Consider the following 24,638-nt stretch of genomic DNA (forward strand, 5'->3'; position numbering starts at 1 on the left):
CACCAACTGAAGGTACCCAACAACAGATCGGGTGAAGATTGTTGCAAAACTACAACTCCCAGCATGCCTAGACAGACCGTTTTAGCTGTAGCACTGCAGAGCAGGACTTCGTATGGGCTCCATCTATTAAATGTGCACCAACTAAGGGTACCCAACAACAGATCGGGTGAATACTGTTGCAAAACTACAACTCCCAGCATGCCTAGACAGCCAGTTTTATCTGTAGGACTGCAGAGCAGGACTTTGTATGGGCTCTCATCTATTAAATGTGCACCACCTGAAGGTACCCAACAACAGATAGGGTGAAGATTGTTGCAAAACTACAACTCCCAGCATGCCAGGACAGCCGTTGGCTGTCCTGGCATGCTGGGAGTTGTAGTTTTGGAACATCTGGAGGTCCACACTTAGAAAACCACTGAACTGAATCCCTGCCGCTCATACCTCAGTGCTTCCAGCTCCAGCAGCTCCTTGCGCGCCCTCTCCGCCTCCCGCCTGGTCAGTGATGCGCTGCCTCTCCAGTCGCCCCTTGGCTTCTTGCTCCAGTCTTTCTGCTTCATGTCTACAGTGCAACAGTAGAAAAGGGGGGAGGGGGTCAATATCACGGACAAAAATCCAAATAGCCACAGGGTGCAGTACCCACTATCACCACCGGGTGCAGCATAGGCCCAGAGATGTCTCTGCACAAACTTCTATCAACTCTATTGTGACGTTTTCTTCTACCAATCGTCCTTCACAACCCGAGGTCAACAAAACTACAACTTCCCATTCTGCTTTGACCCAGATCTTGGTGCCGGAGCGGCCAACAAAACCGCAATGGTTACCGTCACGGGAATTGGGCTTTAGCTGGGAAAATGTTAGGTCTATATGGGTTTCGATATATGGAAAATAAACTGTTCCGTCACCTGGCCGTGGCCTCCTGGGAGTTGGTGGTGATCTCGATGGCGAGTTGGACGCTCTTCTGCAGGGCGTCCCGGGTGCGCTGGTCCACGGGCTCCACGGATTGGATGTCCACGCTGGTGATCACCAGGTTGTTCTGTGGAAACCTGAAGAAACTCCGGATCTTCACCGATTCGTCAAAGCCAAAGACGGCCCGAGCAGATGATACGGTTGGAGTTCTGGGCGGGGGAAAGATACAAGGGGTTAACCACGAGTATAACACTGTGGAATCTGTGGGGCCCCTAGTATTGGTGGGGCCGGGATCAATTGTAATTTTGGCTGCCACATGTGAACCCTCCCCCCCCCCCCCCCCTTCCCTCTTACCTTATGGAAGTCATCAAACTGCACCGAGGCCACTGCTCCTCTGATCCGGGAGGCAATGGCTTTACAGGCGTCGCCCACGAAATCCGGGACACTAAAAATCCTTGAGGCTTCCAGGGGGTCGGCTTTATCCTTTATATCGAAATGCCTGCAAGATCCAGGGAACGCGGATGTCAAAATACCCGGTAAAGTGCTATTTTGCATCTAGTTGTCATCAATGGGATTTCTGGGATATGCACCTCTTGCCACCAGGACACATGCCCCTTTATTGGGAAAAGTGCACCACCAGAACATGACCCGCTTACCACCCGGACATACACCCCTTACCATGGGGACATGTGCCTCTACCCACCAGGATATACACCCCTTACCATGAGGACATGTGCCTCTACCCACCAGGACATCAGCCTCTTACTGCCAGGACGCTCACCCCTTACCACATGGACATGTGCCTCTACCCATCAGGACATACACCCCTAACCATAGGGACATGTGCCTCTACCCACCAGGACATACACCCCTAACCATAGGGACATGTGCCTCTACCCACCAGGACATACACCCCTAACCATAGGGACATGTGCCTCTACCCACCAGGACATCAGCCTCTACCCACCAGGACATACACCCCTAACCATAGGGACATGTGCCTCTACCCACCAGGACATACACCCCTAACCATAGGGACATGTGCCTCTACCCACCAGGACATCAGCCTCTACCCACCAGGACATACACCCCTAACCATAGGGACATGTGCCTCTACCCACCAGGACATACACCCCTAACCATGGGGACATGTGCCTCTACCCACTAGGATAGGACCCTCTTACTACCAGGACAAACACCCTTTACCATGGGGACATATGCCTTAACCCACCCGGCGGACATGACTCTCTTACCATCAAAACAAACATCTTTTATCATGGGGACACATGCCTCTACCCACCAGGACAACAGCCTTTTACTGCCAGGACATTCACCCTTTACCACAGGGACATGTGCCTCTACCCACCAGGACATACACCCCTTACCACCAGGACCCATGCCTCTTACCAAACTAAAAATGTCCATCTAAACAGCTGAAGAAAGTAGAAATAGGACTATATACGATATATACGAATGTGATCTCCAACTCCTTAAAAGGGTTTTACATGAAGCTGCGTGTTTGTTGGAGCTGCATCCTCTGGTTCTTAAAGGGGAGGGGGCCTTTAAAGACTCGCCTCACAATGATTCTCTTAGGAAATCTCAGAATTCCTTACTGCTGACTAAATCTGAACACAGAGGTGGGAAATTGTGAAATAGTCACTGACTGGAAAAACCTCTTATTATCCGGGAAGGTCAAAGGAAACCTACACAGATATATGAGGGAACAATCCACACAACAGCCCCTATCCTGCAACCAGAGGCATAACTTGGAGCTTCTGGGCCCCGATGCAAACAGGGCCCCATGTGTCAATTATCACACTGATCTCTTATGGGGCAGATGTGCTTTGGGGGCCCCCTTAGGCACCAGGGCCCCGACGTGACTGCTACCTTTGCACCTCAAATAGCTCCGCCCCTGCGACAGTCCCACCTTTCCACATTGGCGCGTCATTGACCCATTTGGCGTCTCACCAGTTGTAGGACAGCTGAATCTGGAGCCGGGCGTGATCTGCAGTCTCGATATTGATGAGGTCCGTGCAGAAGTCGGGCCCCAGGAGGAGACAGATGGCCTTGATGACGTTGGAGCGTTTGGGGGTCCCACCTGAGAGGCTCAGGACTGTGAACTGTTCATCGGGTCCCAGGATCACCAGCTCGGGGCCAAACACCACCCTGTAATACAAAGAGATGGTTGACCTTGATATCCTCACATCCTACAGGTCCCATGATGCCGTTGGCTGTCCCGCCATGCAGGGAGCTGTAGTTTTGCAGCAGCTGAAGGTCCACAGTTTTGGAGACCACTAACATAGGAGGTGTGGTTAGATCCAGTGACGTAGCGAACGGGGTGCGGGCCGCGCCGGGTGACGCCAGCCTGATGATGTGACACCATGACCCCCCACGTGTGTATGTGTGTGTGTGACGACTATGCTACCAAATGTGGGGAAACTATGCTACCTAATGTGGGGGAAAACTATGCTACCTAATGTGGGGGAAACTATGCTACCTAATGTGGGGGAAACTATGCTACCTAATGTGGGGGAAACTATGCTACCTAATGTGGGGGAAACTATGCTACCTAATGTGGGGGAAACTATGCTACCTAATGTGGGGAAACTGCTACCTAATGTGGGGAAAACTATGCTACCTAATGTGGGGAAAACTATGCTACCTAATGTGGGGGAAAACTGCTGCCTACCTAATGCTCCCCCCCCCCCTCCCTGGCAGTTGCACCCTCATCATCCACCAACAATCCCCCCCCTCCCCCCAGCAGTAGCACCCCCATCAACAGATCCTGCTGGTGGATGATGGGGGTGCTACTGCCAGGAGGATATAGTCACTGATATTATTGTGTATTCTCCTCACTATGTCCCATCAGATCTGGAGTCACTTGTAAGTTCTACAGTTACGATGAGTGAAACTACAACTCGCAGCATAACCTCACCACTGCTTAACCCCTTAAGGACCGGGGGGTTTTCTGTTTTTGCATTTTCGTTTTTTGCTCCTTGCCTTTAAAAAATCATAACTCTTTCAATTTTGCACCTAAAAATCCATATGATTGCTTATTTTTTGCGCCACCAATTCTACTTTGTAATGACGTCAGTCATTTTGCCCAAAAATCTACGGTGAAACGGAAAAAAAATCATTGTGCGACAAAATTGAAAAAAACAAACAAAGGACATTTTATAACTTTTGGGGGCTTCCGTTTCTACGTGATACATTTTTCGGTAAAAATAACACCTGATATTTATTCTGTAGGTCCAGAAGATTAAAATGATCCCCTACTTATATAGGTGATTTTGTAGCACTTCTGGAAAAAATCATAACTACATGCAGGAAAATGTATACGTTTAAAATTGTAATTTTCTGACCCCTATAACTTTTTTATTTTTCCGCGCATGGGGCGGTATGAGGGCTCATTTTTTGCGTCGTGATCTAAAGTTTTTAACGCTACGATTTTTGCATTGATAGGACTTCAAAAGTGACCAAAAATGCACTATTTTGGACTTTGGAATTTTTTTGCGTGTACGCCATTGACCGTGTGGTTTAATTAACAATATATTTTTATAATTCGGACATTTCCGTACGCGGTGATACCATATATGTTTATTTACACTGTTTTTTGTTTTTTTATGGGAAAAGGGGGGCGATTCAAACTTTTAATAGGGAAGGGGTTACATGATTTTTATTCACTTTTTTTTTTGCAGTGTTATAGCTCCCAGAGGGACCTATAACACTGCACACACTGATCTCTTATACTGATCATTGTTATCCCAGAGGGACCTATAACACTGCACACACTCATCTCTTATACTGATCATTGTTATCCCATAGGAGACTATAACACTGCACACACTGATCTCTTATACTGATCATTGTTATCCCATAGGAGACTATAACACTGCACACACTGATCTCTTATACTGATCATTGTTATCCCATAGGAGACTATAACACTGCACACACTGATCTCTTATACTGATCATTGTTATCCCATAGGGACCTATAACACTGCACACACTGATCTCTTATACTGATCATTGTTATCCCATAGTGACCTATAACACTGCACACACTGATCTTTTACACTGATCATTGTTATCTCATAGGGACCTATAACACTGCACACACTGATCTTTTACACTGATCATTGTTATCCCATAGGGACCTATAACACTGCACACACTGATCTCTTATACTGATCATTGTTATCCCATAGTGACCTATAACACTGCACACACTGATCTTTTACACTGATCATTGTTATCCCATAGGGACCTATAACACTGCACACACTGATCTTTTACACTGATCATTGTTATCCCATAGGGACCTATAACACTGCACACACTGATCTCTTATACTGATCATTGTTATCCCATAGGGACCTATAACACTGCACACACTGATCTTTTACACTGATCATTGTTATCCCATAGGGACCTATAACACTGCACACACTGATCTTTTACACTGATCAATGTTATCCCATAGGGACCTATAACACTGCACACACTGATCTTTTACATTGATCACTGGTTTCTCATAGGAAACCAGTAATCAATGATTCTGCCGCTTGACTGCTCATTCCTGGATCTCAGGCAGTGATTCGGCGATCGGACAGCGAGGAGGCAGGTAGGGATCCTCCAGCTGTCCTGTAAGCTGTTCGGGATGCCGCGATTTCGCCGCGGCTATCCTGAATAGCCCACTGAGCTAACCAGCATGGTTTCACTTTAAACAGGGTGTTCAACTTTGAACGCCGTGTCTAAAGGGTTAATAGGGCGCGGCACCGCGATCAATGCCGCGCGCTATTAGCCACGGGTCCCGGCCGTTGTTAGAGGCCGTGGCCCCGCGTTATAGATCGGGAGCGGACACATGACAATCCAGTACGTCATGTGTCCTTAAGGGGTTAAAGGGGTACTCCGCTGGAAAACTTTTTTTTTTTTTTTTTATCAACTGGTGCCAGAAAGTTAAACAGATTTGATAATCACTTCTATTTAAAAATCTTAATCCTTCCAGTACTTATCAGCTGCTGTATGTTCCACAGGAAGTTCTTTTCTTTTTTAATTTATTTTCTGTCTGACCACAGTGCTCTCTGCTGACACCTCTGTCCATGTCAGGAACTGTCCAAAGTAGGAGCAAATCCCCATAGCAAACCTCTCCTGCTCCGGACAGTTCTTGACATGGACAGAGGTGTCAGCAGAGAGCACTGTGGTCAGATAGAAAGGAAATTCAAAAAGAAAAGAACTTCCTCTGGAGCATACAGCAGCTGATAAGTACTGAAAGGATTAAGATTTTTAAATAGAAGTAATTTACAAAACTGTTTAACTTTCTGGCACCAGTTGATTTAAAAGAAAATGTTTTCCAGTGGAGTACCCCTTTAAGTCATTCTTGGAGCTGTAGTTTTAAATGGTGAAAACTTCTTTAGCGCTTTCCCATTCTGTGGCAAGTGGTATATTTGATTATTATACTGGAATTTTTCACATGGCGCTACACCAGTGGCGTCTGTCACAACAGGCTAAAAACTTACTTTGGGGGGGGGGGGGGGGGTAGGTATGGGGTGACACCATTTTCTATAGCACCGGGTGACACCAACCCTAGCAAGACCACTGGTCAGGTCCCATGTATCAGAAGCGTTGAGACGAGTTGGACTCACCTGGCCTTCTTCTCCCGGTAGTCGTACACTTGGACGGCCGCGTTGTTCGGCACCCGGTAGGTGACCGCCCTGGTTTTGTCTCGTGGCTGCGCCTCCTGCGGTTTGCTCCCACGGTTGGATCTGTCGGCCACGGGATCTTTCCCAGAAGCCAGGAGAGCCTCAACATTCAGAGGAAGCTCCTTCTCCCACAGCTCCTCGTCTTGGGTTAACATGTAGGTGTGTCCGACAACCGCCCGCACCTGGTGGGGGGCAACAGTTCGGTGAGAGTGCAGGTAGAAGGGGCACCTTGACGGCATAGTCAACACCTATCTAGGAAGGCATTACTACAAAGACCCTCATGATTGCTACTATAATGTCTTGAGGCTGGATGATTGGGGTAGTTCTGCCTTAAAGGGTACTCTGCCCTTAGACATCTTATCCCCTATAGGATAGGAGAAAGGATGTCTGATCACGGGGTCCCACCACATTCTCTCCTGCAGCACCCAGTGTCATCTGCTGCACGGAGTGAGCTTCGCTCTGTGCCTGATGACGGGTGAAACAGGGGCCGGAGTATTGTGACATCACAGCCCCTCCCCGTCGTGAAGTCACGCCCCGCCGCCTAAATACCAGTCTATGGGAGTGGTTGTGATGGTGGCCACGCCCCCTCCTATAGACTTGCATTGAGGGGGCGGGGCGGGGCCGGGATGTCACAATACTCCTGCCCCTGTATCGCCCGTCATACATCTTATCACCTATCCTTTGGAAAGGGGATAAGATGTTGAGGGGCAGAGTACCCCTTTAAAGAGGTTATCCAGGAATAGAAAAACACAGCCAATATCTTCCAAAAACAGCTCCACGTCTGTTTCCAGATTGGTTGTGGTATTACAACTTGGCTCCATTCACTTCAATGAAACTGAACTGCAGAACCACACTTAACCTGGAGACAGACGGGGAGTGTTTTTTTAAAGAAAGTAACTGTCTTTCTATTCCTGGATAACCCCTTTAAAGTAATCAACAAAAACTTTTTACATAATGTAGATAATACCATTATATGTATATTTGTAATATACATTGGTTAAAAAATGTGTATATATTTTTGTCCCTTCAGCTATTGCCTGTGTGTCTCTATGAGGAGTCCTAATACAGGAAGTGAGGGTGGACAAGCGGGGCTCTGTACACTGAGGACAAGCGGGGCTCCGTACATTGAGGACAAGCGGGGCTCCGTACATTGAGGACAAGCGGGGCTCTGTACACTGAGGACAAGCAGGGCTCTGTGCATCGAGGACAAGCGGGGCTCCGTACACTGAGGACAAGCGGGGCTCTGTACACTGAGGACAAGCGGGGCTCCGTACACTGAGGACAAGCGGGGCTCTGTGCAGTGAGGACAAGCAGGGCTCTGTGCAGTGAGGACAAGCAGGGCTCTGTGCAGTGAGGACAAGCAGGGCTCTGTGCAGTGAGGACAAGCAGGGCTCTGTACAGTGAGGCTCTTTGACATGCTATCGGCTCACGCATGAGGATGATTGACAAGCCATGAACCTGCACAGATCTCTGCTTCTCCCGCCCTCACTTCCTGTATTTGGACTCATCATAGAGACACACAGGCAATAGCTGCAGGGACAAAAATATACACATTTTTTAACCAATGTATATTACAAATATTCATATAATTGTATTATATACATTATGTAAAACGTTTTTGTTGACGACAAGTACACTTTGAGACCTCCTATAGAATACTGGCCCCAAATCCAGTCTCCAAGGCCCAACAACATTGGTGGACCTTGAGGACTAGGTTGGGGACCTCTTCTATAGAGAGTGTTGTCTAAGTGAGGAAAGGGTTAAATCTAGAGATTGCTATGATGACAATGATAATGACCATATCAGCTGTCGGGAATAGCGGGTGTAGGATTTCACACCGTGCGGTCCTTGTTCTATTTCTGGCCACAATGTTGACTGATCAACGCTAGAACTGGAGCGCAGCTGTCTAACTGGTTAAGTGGTCTCCATGATGAATGAGGAAAACAACTAAGATGGTGGTAATAGTCATCGTACTAACCTTTCCCGTTTTGATGTCTCGCACGTATATCCCTTCATTTTCATCCAGAGGGATGGAGTCTCTCCGCACCACAACCTCGACCTCCACTGGGGGCACATACTCAAGGGGACCCCGGATCATCCAGCGGTCTCCAGGTTTTCGCTCCACTTCATTCCCATCCTGGTAGAAGACACGAGAAAGAGCATGATGGGAATGAAGAGAAAGAAGAGTCCACAGCGGCCTCCAAGCATCCTACCCACCTCGTCCTTCTCCTCCAGGACCTGCAGGGCTCTCAGGACCAGACCCTCCTCTTCAGACAGAATGTACACATCCTGGATTCCGGACTCCAGACTTTCTCCAGGCTGCAGGAAGAAGGACTTTTCCCCCTGCACAAGAAGAAGATGGAGGTTATCAGAGGGACTAACCTACTACTAAGGGTAGAGCTCAGGAAAGGCTGCGGGGGATGGGACTAGAAGGCTAAAATGTCTGGTAGGAGACCAAAGACTGGGCTAGGCTGCTTATAGGAGAGCAGATAGTGGGCTAGGCTGCTTATAGGAGACCAGATAGTGGGCTAGGCTGCTTATAGGAGACCAAAGACTGGGCTAGGCTGCTTATAGGAGACCAAAGACTGGGCTAGGCTGCTTATAGGAGACCAAAGACTGGGCTAGGCTGCTTATAGGAGAGAAGAGACTGGGCTAGGCTGCATATAGTAGAGCAGATAGTGGGCTAGGCTGCATATAGGAGACCAGAGACTGGGCTAGGTTTTCTATAGGTAAGCAAAGACTGGGCTAGTTCCTATAAGAGAGCAGAGACTAGGTTAGGTTGTCTGTAGAAGAGCAAAAGACTGGGCTAGGTTACCTGTATGTGAGCAGAGACTGGGCCAGGCTGCTTATAAGAGAGCAGAGACTGGGCTAGGTTGTCTGTACCAAATACTGGGCTGGGTTGCCGATAGGAAATGACAGACTTGGCAAGGTTACCTACAGGGGAGCAGAGACTGGGCTAGGCTGCTCATAGGAGAGCAGATACTAGGCTAGGTTGTCTGTACCAAATACTAGGCTAGGTCACCTAGTAGCGCATAGATGTAACTAGTAGAGATGTTATTAATCTAAGGTAAGGGGGAATATGTTAGGGAAAAACCATAGAAATTAAGAACAATATATTTCATCTGCAATATATTGATTAGGAAACAACACACAAATAATAGTGTTTCCTAATAAATATATTGCACAGGTCGCCTAGTAGGAGAGCAGAGAAGTGGCTAAATTCATATAGTGGAAATACTTCCAACAGGCACAGCCGGGGCATCTTCCAGAGGGTTATGCTGGTTATTTGTATGATGATTCAGGGATTATCAGTCATCTTCATTTTACCTTCACGACTTTCTTCTGCCCGAGCTGTGGTTTCCCATCGGCCCCCACAGGATCTAGGATAACACAATACTGCCGGCTGTTGAGCGTTGTGATGTCCACCACTCCCTCCACCTCCTCGTACACATTGGGTATATAGGCCTCCGCGTCCTCCATGGTGACCAGCCACTCCTCTCCAGTCCGCCGCAGGTTCCCCTTGTCATCACGGAACGTCTTGGTGGCTCGGATGTGTAGAGCTTTCTAGAAGAAATAGACAAAAATACTCAATGGACTCTCTGAACTCTCCAACCTCCCATTTCCTGATATGGTGATAGGACAGACATAGTGGGGGAGATTTATCAAAACCTGTGCAGAGGAAGAGTGGCGCAGTTGCCCATAGCAACCAATCAGATTGCTTCTTTCATTTTCCACAGGCCTCTAAAGAGGCCTGTGGAAAATGAAAGAAGCAATCTGATTGGTTGCTATGGGCAACTGCACCACTCTTCCTCTGCACAGGTTTTGATAAATCTCCCCTAGTGAGTGCACAGTGTCAGGTGGGTGGTGGAAAGCCAATAATACTACTCCTGTATAGATAATAGGGGATTCGATAGATGATCCTGGGGTCTATGGGGTTGATTTTTTTTTCTAGCATGTAAATGGATTTCAGGTTGGGGTTCTGGATGGTGGGGGTGGGGGGAGGGGGTTCTGAAAAGCTTGGTGCAGTCATTGTGAAATACATGGAGATAACACCGCTGGAGATGCCTTCACCTGTGGTTTTATGACTTCTAACCCTATCACTATTGCTTTATTATAGTAGATGAGGTCATATTCCTACAGTGTAGGCGGAAGGAGCGAAGCACCCCAACCGGGTACAGAATGGTCACATGAACAGAAGGACCTTTACTCTTCAGTTTGGAAACTTATTAAGGACATATGAATGGACGTCTGAATGAATCCACAAAGTCTTAAGACCCTTTCAGTTTTTTTCACATTTTCTTATGTTGCTCCTTGTGCTAGAATCAACAATCACCCTCCCCCACCATCATTCTGCCCTCAATACCCCAAAATGAGAATGTGACATTTTAGAAATGTAATCAAATTTATTTAAATGGTAAAACTATAATCTTGCAGTGACATAAGTATTCATACCCTTTACTCAGGACTTGTTTCACAGTGTCCTCTTGGCTGTGTTAAGGGTCATTGTCTTGTTGGGAGGCGAAATGTAAACCCAGTCTGAGGCCCAGAGCGCTGGATCAGGTTTACATGAAGAATATCTCTGCACTTTGCTTCAATCAGCTTTCCCTCAGCCCTGATCAGTCTCCCATTCCCCACAGCATGATGCTGCCCCCACCATGATCACTGTAGGGATGGTATTGGGCAGGTGATGGGCAGTACCTGGTTTCCCCCAGACATGATGCTGCCCCCACCATGATCACTGTAGGGATGGTATTGGGCAGGTGATGGGCAGTGCGTGGTTTCCTCCAGACATGATGCTGCCCCCACCATGATCACTGTAGGGATGGTATTGGGCAGGTGATGGGCAGTGCCTGGTTTCCCCCAGACATGATGCTGCCCCCACCATGATCACTGTAGGGATGGTATTGGGCAGGTGATGGGCAGTACCTGGTTTCCCCCAGACATGATGCTGCCCCCACCATGATCACTGTGGGGATGGTATTGGGCAGGTGATGGGCAGTGCCTGGTTTCCTCCAGACATGATGCTGTCCCCACCAAGATCACTGTAGGGATGGTATTGGGGAGGTGATGGGCAGTGCCTGGTTTCCCCCAGACATGATGCTGTCCCCACCAAGATCACTGTAGGGATGGTATTGGGGAGGTGATGGGCAGTGTCTGGTTTCTCCCAGACATGATGCTGCCCCCACCATGATCACTGTAGGGATGGTATTGGGCAGGTGATGGGCAGTACCTGGTTTCCTCCAGACATGATGCTGCCCCCACCATGATCACTGTGGGGATGGTATTGGGCAGGTGATGGGCAGTGCCTGGTTTCCTGTAGACATGATGCTGCCCCCACCATGATCACTGTAGGGATGGTATTGGGCAGGTGATGGGCAGTGCCTGGTTTCCTGTAGACATGATGCTGCCCCCACCATGATCACTGTAGGGATGGTATTGGGCAGGTGATGGGCAGTGCCTGGTTTCCCCCAGACATGATGCTGCCCCCACCATGATCACTGTAGGGATGGTATTGGGCAGGTGATGGGCAGTACCTGGTTTCCTCCAGACATGATGCTGCCCCCACCATGATCACTGTAGGGATGGTATTGGGCAGGTGATGGGCAGTGTCTGGTTTCTCCCAGACATGATGCTGCCCCCACCATGATCACTGTAGGGATGGTATTGGGCAGGTGATGGGCAGTGCCTGGTTTCCTCCAGACATGATGCTGCCCCCACCATGATCACTGTAGGGATGGTATTGGGCAGGTGATGGGCAGTGCCTGGTTTCTCCCAGACATGATGCTGCCCCCACCATGATCACTGTAGGGATGGTATTGGGCAGGTGATGGGCAGTGCCTGGTTTCCTGTAGACATGATGCTGCCCCCACCATGATCACTGTAGGGATGGTATTGGGCAGGTGATGGGCAGTGCCTGGTTTCCTGTAGACATGATGCTGCCCCCACCATGATCACTGTAGGGATGGTATTGGGCAGTGCCTGGTTTCCCCCAGACATGATGCTGCCCCCACCATGATCACTGTAGGGATGGTATTGGGCAGGTGATGGGCAGTACCTGGTTTCCCCCAGACATGATGCTGCCCCCACCATGATCACTGTGGGGATGGTATTGGGCAGGTGATGGGCAGTGCCTGGTTTCCTCCAGACATGATGCTGTCCCCACCAAGATCACTGTAGGGATGGTATTGGGGAGGTGATGGGCAGTGCCTGGTTTCCCCCAGACATGATGCTGTCCCCACCAAGATCACTGTAGGGATGGTATTGGGGAGGTGATGGGCAGTGTCTGGTTTCTCCCAGACATGATGCTGCCCCCACCATGATCACTGTAGGGATGGTATTGGGCAGGTGATGGGCAGTACCTGGTTTCCTCCAGACATGATGCTGCCCCCACCATGATCACTGTGGGGATGGTATTGGGCAGGTGATGGGCAGTGCCTGGTTTCCTGTAGACATGATGCTGCCCCCACCATGATCACTGTAGGGATGGTATTGGGCAGGTGATGGGCAGTGCCTGGTTTCCTGTAGACATGATGCTGCCCCCACCATGATCACTGTAGGGATGGTATTGGGCAGGTGATGGGCAGTGCCTGGTTTCCCCCAGACATGATGCTGCCCCCACCATGATCACTGTAGGGATGGTATTGGGCAGGTGATGGGCAGTACCTGGTTTCCTCCAGACATGATGCTGCCCCCACCATGATCACTGTAGGGATGGTATTGGGCAGGTGATGGGCAGTGTCTGGTTTCTCCCAGACATGATGCTGCCCCCACCATGATCACTGTAGGGATGGTATTGGGCAGGTGATGGGCAGTGCCTGGTTTCCTCCAGACATGATGCTGCCCCCACCATGATCACTGTAGGGATGGTATTGGGCAGGTGATGGGCAGTGCCTGGTTTCTCCCAGACATGATGCTGCCCCCACCATGATCACTGTAGGGATGGTATTGGGCAGGTGATGGGCAGTGCCTGGTTTCCTGTAGACATGATGCTGCCCCCACCATGATCACTGTAGGGATGGTATTGGGCAGGTGATGGGCAGTGCCTGGTTTCCTGTAGACATGATGCTGCCCCCACCATGATCACTGTAGGGATGGTATTGGGCAGTGCCTGGTTTCCCCCAGACATGATGCTGCCCCCACCATGATCACTGTAGGGATGGTATTGGGCAGGTGATGGGCAGTACCTGGTTTCCCCCAGACATGATGCTGCCCCCACCATGATTATTGTAGGGATGGTATTGGGCAGGTGATGGGCAGTACCTGGTTTCCTCCAGACATGATGCTGCCCCCACCATGATCACTGTAGGGATGGTATTGGGCAGGTGATGGGCAGTACCTGGTTTCCTCCAGACATGATGCTGCCCCCACCATGATCACTGTAGGGATGGTATTGGGCAGGTGATGGGCAGTACCTGGTTTCCTCCAGACATGATGCTGCCCCCACCATGATCACTGTAGAGATGGTATTGGGCAGGTGATGGGCAGTGTCTGGTTTCCTGTAGACATGATGCTGCCCCCACCATGATCACTGTAGGGATAGTATTGGGCAGGTGATGGGCAGTGCCTGGTTTCCCCCAGACATGATGCTGCCCCCACCATGATCACTGTAGGGATGGTATTGGGCAGTACCTGGTTTCCTCCAGACATGATGCTGCCCCCACCATGATCACTGTAGGGATGGTATTGGGTAGGTGATGGGCAGTGCCTGGTTTCTCCCAGACATGATGCTGCCCCCACCATGATCACTGTGGGGATGGTATTGGGCAGGTGATGGGCAGTGCCTGGTTTCCTGTAGACATGATGCTGCCCCCACCATGATCACTGTAGGGATGGTATTGGGCAGGTGATGGGCAGTGCCTGGTTTCCTGTAGACATGATGCTGCCCCCACCATGATCACTGTAGGGATGGTATTGGGCAGTGCCTGGTTTCCCCCAGACATGATGCTGCCCCCACCATGATCACTGTAGGGATGGTATTGGGCAGGTGATGGGCAGTGCCTGGTTTCCTGTAGACATGATGCTGCCCCCACCATGATCACTGTAGGGATGGTATTGGGCAGTGCCTGGTTTCCCCCAGACATGATGCTGCCCCCACCATGATCACTGTATGGATGGTATTGGGCAGGTGATGGGCAGTACCTGGTTTCCTCCAGACATGATGCTGCCCCCACCATGATCACTGTAGGGATGGTATTGGGCAGGTGATGGGCAGTGCCTGGTTTCCTGTAGACATTATGCTGCCCCCACCATGATCACTGTAGGGATAGTATTGGGCAGGTGATGGGCAGTGCCTGGTTTCCCCCAGACATGATGCTGCCCCCACCATGATCACTGTAGGGATGGTATTGGGCAGGTGATGGGCAGTGCCTGGTTTCCCCCAGACATGATGCTGCCCCCACCATGATCACTGTAGGGATGGTATTGGGCAGGTGATGGGCAGTGCCTGGTTTCCTGTAGACATGATGCTGCCCCCACCATGATCACTGTAGGGATGGTATTGGGCAAGTGATGGGCAGTACCTGGTTTCCTCCAGACATGATGCTGCCCCCACCATGATCACTGTAGGGATAGTATTGGGCAGGTGATGGGCAGTGCCTGGTTTCCTCCAGACATGATGCTGCCCCCACCATGATCACTGTAGGGATGGTATTGGGCAGGTGATGGGCAGTGCCTGGTTTCTTGTAGACATGATGCTGACCCCACCATGATCACTGTAGGGATGGTATTGGGCAGGTGATGGACAGTGCCTGGTTTCCTCTATACATGATGCTGCCCCCACCATGATCACTGTAGAGATGGTATTGGGCAGGTGATGGGTTGTACCTGGTTTCCCCCAGACATGATGCTGCCCCCACCATGATCACTGTAGGGATGGTATTGGGCAGGTGATGGGCAGTGCCTGGTTTCCTCCAGACATGATGCTGCCCCCACCATGATCACTGTAGGGATGGTATTGGGCAGGTGATGGGCAGTACCTGGTTTCCCCCAGACATGTTGCTGCCCCCACCATGATCACTGTAGGGATGGTATTGGGCAGGTGATGGGCAGTGCCTGGTTTCCCCCAGACATGATGCTGCCCCCACCATGATCACTGTAGGGATGGTATTGGGCAGGTGATGGGCAGTGCCTGGTTTCTTGTAGACATGATGCTGCCCCCACCATGATCACTGTAGGGATGGTATTGGGCAGGTGATGGGTAGTACCTGGTTTTCCCCCCATTTCTGCGAAATGTTAGTTTTTATTTTTTTATTTTACCACAAGGAGCAAGAAAACAAAATGTTAACAAAGTAAAAGGGTCTGAAGACTTTCTGAATGTACCTCCTGTCCAATCAGAGGGCCTCCTCTGTGACCCCTCCCACTTTACATCACAAGACAGATAATGTCACCTCTTACCTTGTCTGTCAGGACAAAAGCGTCTACAATGTCCACAACCTCTTCATATACACCCGGGAGATAGGCCCCGACCTTCTTCACCAGCCATTCCTCCCCTACAAGAAAGACGAGCGACCCGTGAGGTATGGAATGGAGGAGACCAGTGACCTGTCACACCAAGGATGACCTCTGACCCTCTATACACAGACTGACCCCTACACACTACCCCTCTATATACAGACTGACCACTACTCCTCTATATACAGACTGACCACTACACACTACCCCTCTATATACAGACTGACCACTACACACTACCCCTCTATATACAGACTGACCACTACACACTACTCCTCTATATACAGACTGACCACTACACACTACTCCTCTATATACAGACTGACCACTACACACTACTCCTCTATATACAGACTGACCACTACTCCTCTATATACAGACTGACCCCTACACACTACTCCTCTATATACAGACTGACCCCTACACACTACTCCTCTATATACAGACTGACCCCTACACACTACTCCTCTATATACAGACTGACCACTACACACTACTCCTCTATATACAGACTGACCACTACACACTACTCCTCTATATACAGACTGACCACTACACTCTACTCCTCTATATACAGACTGACTACTACACACTACTCCTCTATATACAGACTGACCACTACACACTACTCCTCTATATACAGACTGACCACTACACACTACTCCTCTATATACAGACTGACCACTACACACTACTCCTCTATATACAGACTGACCCCTACACACTACTCCTCTATATACAGACTGACCACTACACACTACTCCTCTATATACAGACTGACCACTACACACTACTCCTCTATATACAGACTGACCACTACACACTACTCCTCTATATACAGACTGACCACTACACACTACTCCTCTATATACAGACTGACCCCTACACACTACTCCTCTATATACAGACTGACCCCTACACACTACTCCTCTATATACAGACTGACCACTACTCCTCTATATACAGACTGACCCCTACACACTACTCCTCTATATACAGACTGACCACTACTCCTCTATATACAGACTGACCACTACACTCTACTCCTCTATATACAGACTGACTACTACACACTACTCCTCTATATACAGACTGACCACTACACACTACTCCTCTATATACAGACTGACCACTACACACTACTCCTCTATATACAGACTGACCACTACACACTACTCCTCTATATACAGACTGACCCCTACACACTACTCCTCTATATACAGACTGACCACTACACACTACTCCTCTATATACAGACTGACCCCTACACACTACTCCTCTATATACAGACTGACCCCTACACACTACTCCTCTATATACAGACTGACCCCTACACACTACTCCTCTATATACAGACTGACCACTACTCCTCTATATACAGACTGACCCCTACACACTACTCCTCTATATACAGACTGACCACTACACTCTACTCCTCTATATACAGACTGACCCCTACACACTACTCCTCTATATACAGACTGACCCCTACACACTACTCCTCTATATACAGACTGACCACTACACACTACTCCTCTATATACAGACTGACCACTACACACTACTCCTCTATATACAGACTGACCACTACACACTACCCCTCTATATACAGACTGACCACTACACACTACTCCTCTATATACAGACTGACCACTACACTCTACTCCTCTATATACAGACTGACCCCTACACACTACTCCTCTATATACAGACTGACCACTACACACTACTCCTCTATATACAGACTGACCACTACACACTACTCCTCTATATACAGACTGACCACTACACACTACTCCTCTATATACAGACTGACCACTACACACTACTCCTCTATATACAGACTGACCACTACACACTACTCCTCTATATACAGACTGACCACTACACACTACTCCTCTATATACAGACTGACCACTACACACTACTCCTCTATATACAGACTGACCCCTACACACTACTCCTCTATATACAGACTGACCCCTACACACTACTCCTCTATATACAGACTGACCACTACTCCTCTATATACAGACTGACCCCTACACACTACTCCTCTATATACAGACTGACCACTACTCCTCTATATACAGACTGACCACTACACTCTACTCCTCTATATACAGACTGACTACTACACACTACTCCTCTATATACAGACTGACCACTACACACTACTCCTCTATATACAGACTGACCACTACACACTACTCCTCTATATACAGACTGACCACTACACACTACTCCTCTATATACAGACTGACCCCTACACACTACTCCTCTATATACAGACTGACCACTACACACTACTCCTCTATATACAGACTGACCACTACACACTACTCCTCTATATACAGACTGACCACTACACACTACTCCTCTATATACAGACTGACCACTACACACTACTCCTCTATATACAGACTGACCCCTACACACTACTCCTCTATATACAGACTGACCCCTACACACTACTCCTCTATATACAGACTGACCACTACTCCTCTATATACAGACTGACCCCTACACACTACTCCTCTATATACAGACTGACCACTACTCCTCTATATACAGACTGACCACTACACTCTACTCCTCTATATACAGACTGACTACTACACACTACTCCTCTATATACAGACTGACCACTACACACTACTCCTCTATATACAGACTGACCACTACACACTACTCCTCTATATACAGACTGACCACTACACACTACTCCTCTATATACAGACTGACCCCTACACACTACTCCTCTATATACAGACTGACCACTACACACTACTCCTCTATATACAGACTGACCCCTACACACTACTCCTCTATATACAGACTGACCCCTACACACTACTCCTCTATATACAGACTGACCCCTACACACTACTCCTCTATATACAGACTGACCACTACTCCTCTATATACAGACTGACCCCTACACACTACTCCTCTATATACAGACTGACCACTACACTCTACTCCTCTATATACAGACTGACCCCTACACACTACCCCTCTATATACAGACTGACCACTACACACTACTCCTCTATATACAGACTGACCACTACACTCTACTCCTCTATATACAGACTGACCCCTACTCCTCTATATACAGACTGACCACTACACACTACTCCTCTATATACAGACTGACCACTACACACTACTCCTCTATATACAGACTGACCCCTACACACTACTCCTCTATATACAGACTGACCACTACACACTACTCCTCTATATACAGACTGACCACTACACACTACTCCTCTATATACAGACTGACCACTACACACTACCCCTCTATATACAGACTGACCACTACACACTACTCCTCTATATACAGACTGACCACTACACTCTACTCCTCTATATACAGACTGACCCCTACACACTACTCCTCTATATACAGACTGACCACTACACACTACTCCTCTATATACAGACTGACCACTACACACTACTCCTCTATATACAGACTGACCACTACACACTACTCCTCTATATACAGACTGACCACTACACACTACTCCTCTATATACAGACTGACCACTACACACTACTCCACTATATACAGACTGACCCCTACACACTACTCCTCTATATACAGACTGACCACTACTCCTCTATATACAGACTGACCACTACTCCTCTATATACAGACTGACCACTACACACTACCCCTCTATATACAGACTGACCACTACACTCTACTCCTCTATATACAGACTGACCCCTACACTCTACTCCTCTATATACAGACTGACCACTACACACTACTCCTCTATATACAGACTGACCCCTACACACTACTCCTCTATATACAGACTGACCACTACACACTACTCCTCTATAATACAGACTGACCACTACACACTACCCCTCTATATACAGACTGACCACTACACTCTACTCCTCTATATACAGACTGACCCCTACACTCTACTCCTCTATATACAGACTGACCACTACACACTACTCCTCTATATACAGACTGACCCCTACACACTACTCCTCTATATACAGACTGACCACTACACACTACTCCTCTATATACAGACTGATCACTACACACTACTCCTCTATATACAGACTGACCACTACACACTACTCCTCTATATACAGACTGACCACTACACACTACTCCTCTATATACAGACTGACCACTACACACTACTCCTCTATATACAGACTGACCCCTACACACTACTCCTCTATATACAGACTGACCACTACACACTACTCCTCTATATACAGACTGACCCCTACACACTACTCCTCTATATACAGACTGACCACTACACACTACTCCTCTATATACAGACTGACCACTACACACTACTCCTCTATATACAGACTGACCACTACACACTACTCCTCTATATACAGACTGACCACTACACACTACTCCACTATATACAGACTGACCCCTACACACTACTCCTCTATATACAGACTGACCACTACACACTACTCCTCTATATACAGACTGACCACTACTCCTCTATATACAGACTGACCACTACACACTACTCCTCTATATACAGACTGACCACTACACTCTACTCCTCTATATACAGACTGACCACTACACACTACTCCTCTATATACAGACTGACCCCTACACACTACTCCTCTATATACAGACTGACCACTACACACTACTCCTCTATAATACAGACTGACCACTACACTCTACTCCTCTATATACAGACTGACCCCTACACTCTACTCCTCTATATACAGACTGACCACTACACACTACTCCTCTATATACAGACTGACCCCTACACACTACTCCTCTATATACAGACTGACCACTACACACTACTCCTCTATATACAGACTGATCACTACACACTACTCCTCTATATACAGACTGACCACTACACACTACTCCTCTATATACAGACTGACCACTACACACTACTCCTCTATATACAGACTGACCACTACACACTACTCCTCTATATACAGACTGACCCCTACACACTACTCCTCTATATACAGACTGACCACTACACACTACTCCTCTATATACAGACTGACCCCTACACACTACTCCTCTATATACAGACTGACCACTACACACTACTCCTCTATATACAGACTGACCACTACACACTACTCCTCTATATACAGACTGACCACTACACACTACTCCTCTATATACAGACTGACCACTACACACTACTCTCTATATACAGACTGACCCCTACACACTACTCCTCTATATACAGACTGACCACTACACACTACTCCTCTATATACAGACTGATCACTACACACTACTCCTCTATATACAGACTGACCACTACACACTACTCCTCTATATACAGACTGACCACTACACACTACTCCTCTATATACAGACTGACCACTACACACTACTCCTCTATATACAGACTGATCACTACACACTACCCCTCTATATACAGACTGACCCCTACACTCTACTCCTCTATATACAGACTGACCACTACTCCTCTATATACAGACTGACCACTACACACTACTCCTCTATATACAGACTGACCCCTACACACTACTCCTCTATATACAGACTGACCCCTACACTCTACTCCTCTATATACAGACTGACCACTACACACTACTACTCTATATACAGACTGACCACTACACACTACTCCACTATATACAGACTGACCACTACACACTACTCCACTATATACAGACTGACCACTACACACTACTCCTCTATATACAGACTGACCACTACACACTACTCCACTATATACAGACTGACCCCTACACACTACTCCTCTATATACAGACTGACCACTACACTCTACTCCTCTATATACAGACTGACCACTACACACTACTCCTCTATATACAGACTGACCCCTACACACTACTCCTCTATATACAGACTGACCACTACACACTACTCCTCTATATACAGACTGACCCCTACACACTACTCCTCTATATACAGACTGACCACTACTCCTCTATATACAGACTGACCACTACACACTACTCCTCTATATACAGACTGACCCCTACACACTACTCCTCTATATACAGACTGACCACTACACACTACTCCTCTATATACAGACTGACCCATCATCCACTTATGACCCCCGTATACCAACCAGTGACTCTGGCGCGGTCCTCTCGGTCCTGGCACTCTTTGCGTGCCCGTAGGCGGATGGCCTGATTGTGTCTGATCACTGTCGCTTGGATGGTCTGTACCACTTCCACCTCCTTCCGGGGGATGTAAGTTCCTATATGGAGGAGACATATTACAGCTTAGGGCCACCTCATTAAAGGGCCACAGTCCATAATATCCTTACATAAGATCTCACCTGGACCCTCGAACAGCCACTCGTCACCGGCCACAGACTTCTCATTGTCATCCTCAAAGTCCAGCAGGGCTTTTAGGTGTAGGGCGGTGTTGGCGAGGACCACAGTCAGTGGGGTGATATTCTGTGCCCAGGAGGAAAAGAGTTAAACCTGACACTTGCTGATTGGGGGGTCTCACTGCTGGGTCTCCTGCTGACTACTACAATGAAGGGCCTATGGTGTTCTCTGGGAGTTGTAGTTCTCCGTACAGATACTAGTTAGACGGCTGAGCAGGGAAGATCCCACAGATGCTTAAGCCCCTTGTTCTCCTCATCGTTCGGGTCCCAGGAGTCGGAGCCCCACTAGTCAGCAAGTTACTAATACTATGGGAACAATTGTGTCTATTAAAAGGGGCCTCCTAGGGGGCTGGACTATAACTGGTTACATATGCCCCTCCCCTGAGGAAACACTCAGCAGAACCATAAGCAGTCACATGACTTTCCTGCAGCCTGAATCCTTCCAAACAGGAAGAAACTGGTTTCTACGGACTCGGGGGAAGGAGCTCATTTCTGATTGGCTTCAAGGGACTATTTAGAGGGGCAACTGTGTCCAGTATTTCAGCTATGATTTAGACCGGCTGTAGACACATGTACATACCAGCTGCAACTCCTCCCCTGGGTACAGAGGGAAGGGATCCTGCGCCAGTCGTATCTCCTGGTCTCCATGACGCAGCTTGGCCTGCCCTACGTCATCGTACTCAATATTGCGACCGGCGTCCCGTGATACTGGGTTCTGAATCACGCAGTAGTGACGTGGAGGCACCATGACCATGCGGACCGGGTGAAAGAGAACCCTGCAGAAGATAACAACGTTGTATATACAATGCATGTGGCCTAGCAGGTGTGGGCAGACCTTTACCATGTGACTCGGGAGGGGTCCCTGCACCGATGATGAGGCGATTGGACCTGACTGGAGTTTCCCTTTAAATTCAGACATATATAGATATCACTGGGATCTGACCCCCACCCCGGACCTAGATCATATCATATCACCCCCCCCCCCCCCCCCCCCCCAGTGTCTGCCATGGTCCCGCCTCACCTCTCATTGTCCTGTCGGATGTAGGTTTTGGGTCCGGTCACCACGCGGGAGATGTTGCTGTTCTGGTCCAGAACATGGATGTAGTGGTAGGGGGGGATACGGATGATGGATTCCTCGGTCATGGTTAGGCTGGATGGGACTGGAGGGAGAGAGGACACAGTGTAGAGTGAGTATCAGCCGCATCATTACAGCATGCTCGTTGGCTGTCCGGGCATGATAGGAGTTGTAATATTGCAACAGCTGGAGGTCCACAGTTTGGAGACCACTGGTCTTTGCAATATCTGGAGGTTCACAGAACTGGAGACCTCCCAAACCGTGGAACCTCCAGAACTGGTGACCTCCCAAACCGTGGAACCTCCAGAACTGGTGACCTCCCAAACCGTGGAACCTCCAGAACTGGTGACCTCCCAAACCGTGGAACCTCCAGAACTGGTGACCTCCCAAACCGTGGAACCTCCAGAACTGGTGACCTCCCAAACCGTGGAACCTCCAGAACTGGTGACCTCCCAAACCATGGAACCTCCAGAACTAGGGACCTGCCAAACCGTAGAACCTCCAGAACTAGGGGTCCACAGCTCTGAAGGTCCACTGAGACTTGTAATCTTGGAACAGCTGGAGGTACACAGTTTGGAGACTACTGGTCTTAGTAATATCTTGAGGTTCACAGTTCTGGAGGTCCACTAGGAATACCAATCTTGCAACAGCTGGAGGGCCGTAGTTTTGAGGCCACTGGTCTTTGCAACATCTAGAGGTCCCCATTTCTTTGGACCTTCAGATGTTGCAAAGACCAGTGGTCTCCAAACTGTCGACCTCCAGCTGTTGCAAGACTCCAGCTCCCAGTCCTGGAGGTCGGCAGTTCAGGAGACCACTAGTCTAAACCTCAACACATGGCAATTTGCCATCGTGTTCGCGTCCGCTATACCCCTTCCTCGCTCATCTACAAGGATTAGGTCAGTGTTTCCCAACCAGGGTGCCTCCAGCTGTTGCAAAACTACAACCCCCAGCATGCCCGGACAGCCAACGGCTGTCCGGGCATGCTGGGAGTTGTAGTTTTGCAACACCTGGAGGCACCCTGGTTGGGAAACACTAGATTAGGCGGACATAAAGGGGGAGATTTATCAAAACCTGTCCAGAGGAAAAGTTACCCAGTTGCCCATAGCAA

The 24,638-nt window shown here is 48.6% G+C and overlaps 1 protein-coding gene across 1 annotated transcript in view; it reads right to left on the reverse strand.

Annotated features, from left to right (window-relative positions):
* Positions 1 to 404: 404 nt before the first annotated feature.
* MVP (major vault protein) overlaps positions 405 to 24,638 on the reverse strand; it is a 42,155-nt gene continuing 17,921 nt past the window's right edge. The window contains 15 exon segments of the mRNA XM_056536709.1: positions 405 to 488; positions 490 to 559; positions 903 to 1,096; positions 1,098 to 1,115; positions 1,261 to 1,405; positions 2,875 to 3,072; positions 6,554 to 6,792; positions 8,589 to 8,747; positions 8,828 to 8,953; positions 9,938 to 10,174; positions 16,004 to 16,098; positions 22,189 to 22,320; positions 22,402 to 22,522; positions 23,036 to 23,231; positions 23,477 to 23,615. Of these exon segments, the coding sequence (XP_056392684.1) occupies positions 405 to 488; positions 490 to 559; positions 903 to 1,096; positions 1,098 to 1,115; positions 1,261 to 1,405; positions 2,875 to 3,072; positions 6,554 to 6,792; positions 8,589 to 8,747; positions 8,828 to 8,953; positions 9,938 to 10,174; positions 16,004 to 16,098; positions 22,189 to 22,320; positions 22,402 to 22,522; positions 23,036 to 23,231; positions 23,477 to 23,615 (2,153 nt within the window).

This window comes from Hyla sarda, chromosome 8 (genome assembly GCF_029499605.1).
Source record: "Hyla sarda isolate aHylSar1 chromosome 8, aHylSar1.hap1, whole genome shotgun sequence".
Classification (NCBI taxonomy): domain Eukaryota; kingdom Metazoa; phylum Chordata; class Amphibia; order Anura; family Hylidae; genus Hyla; species Hyla sarda.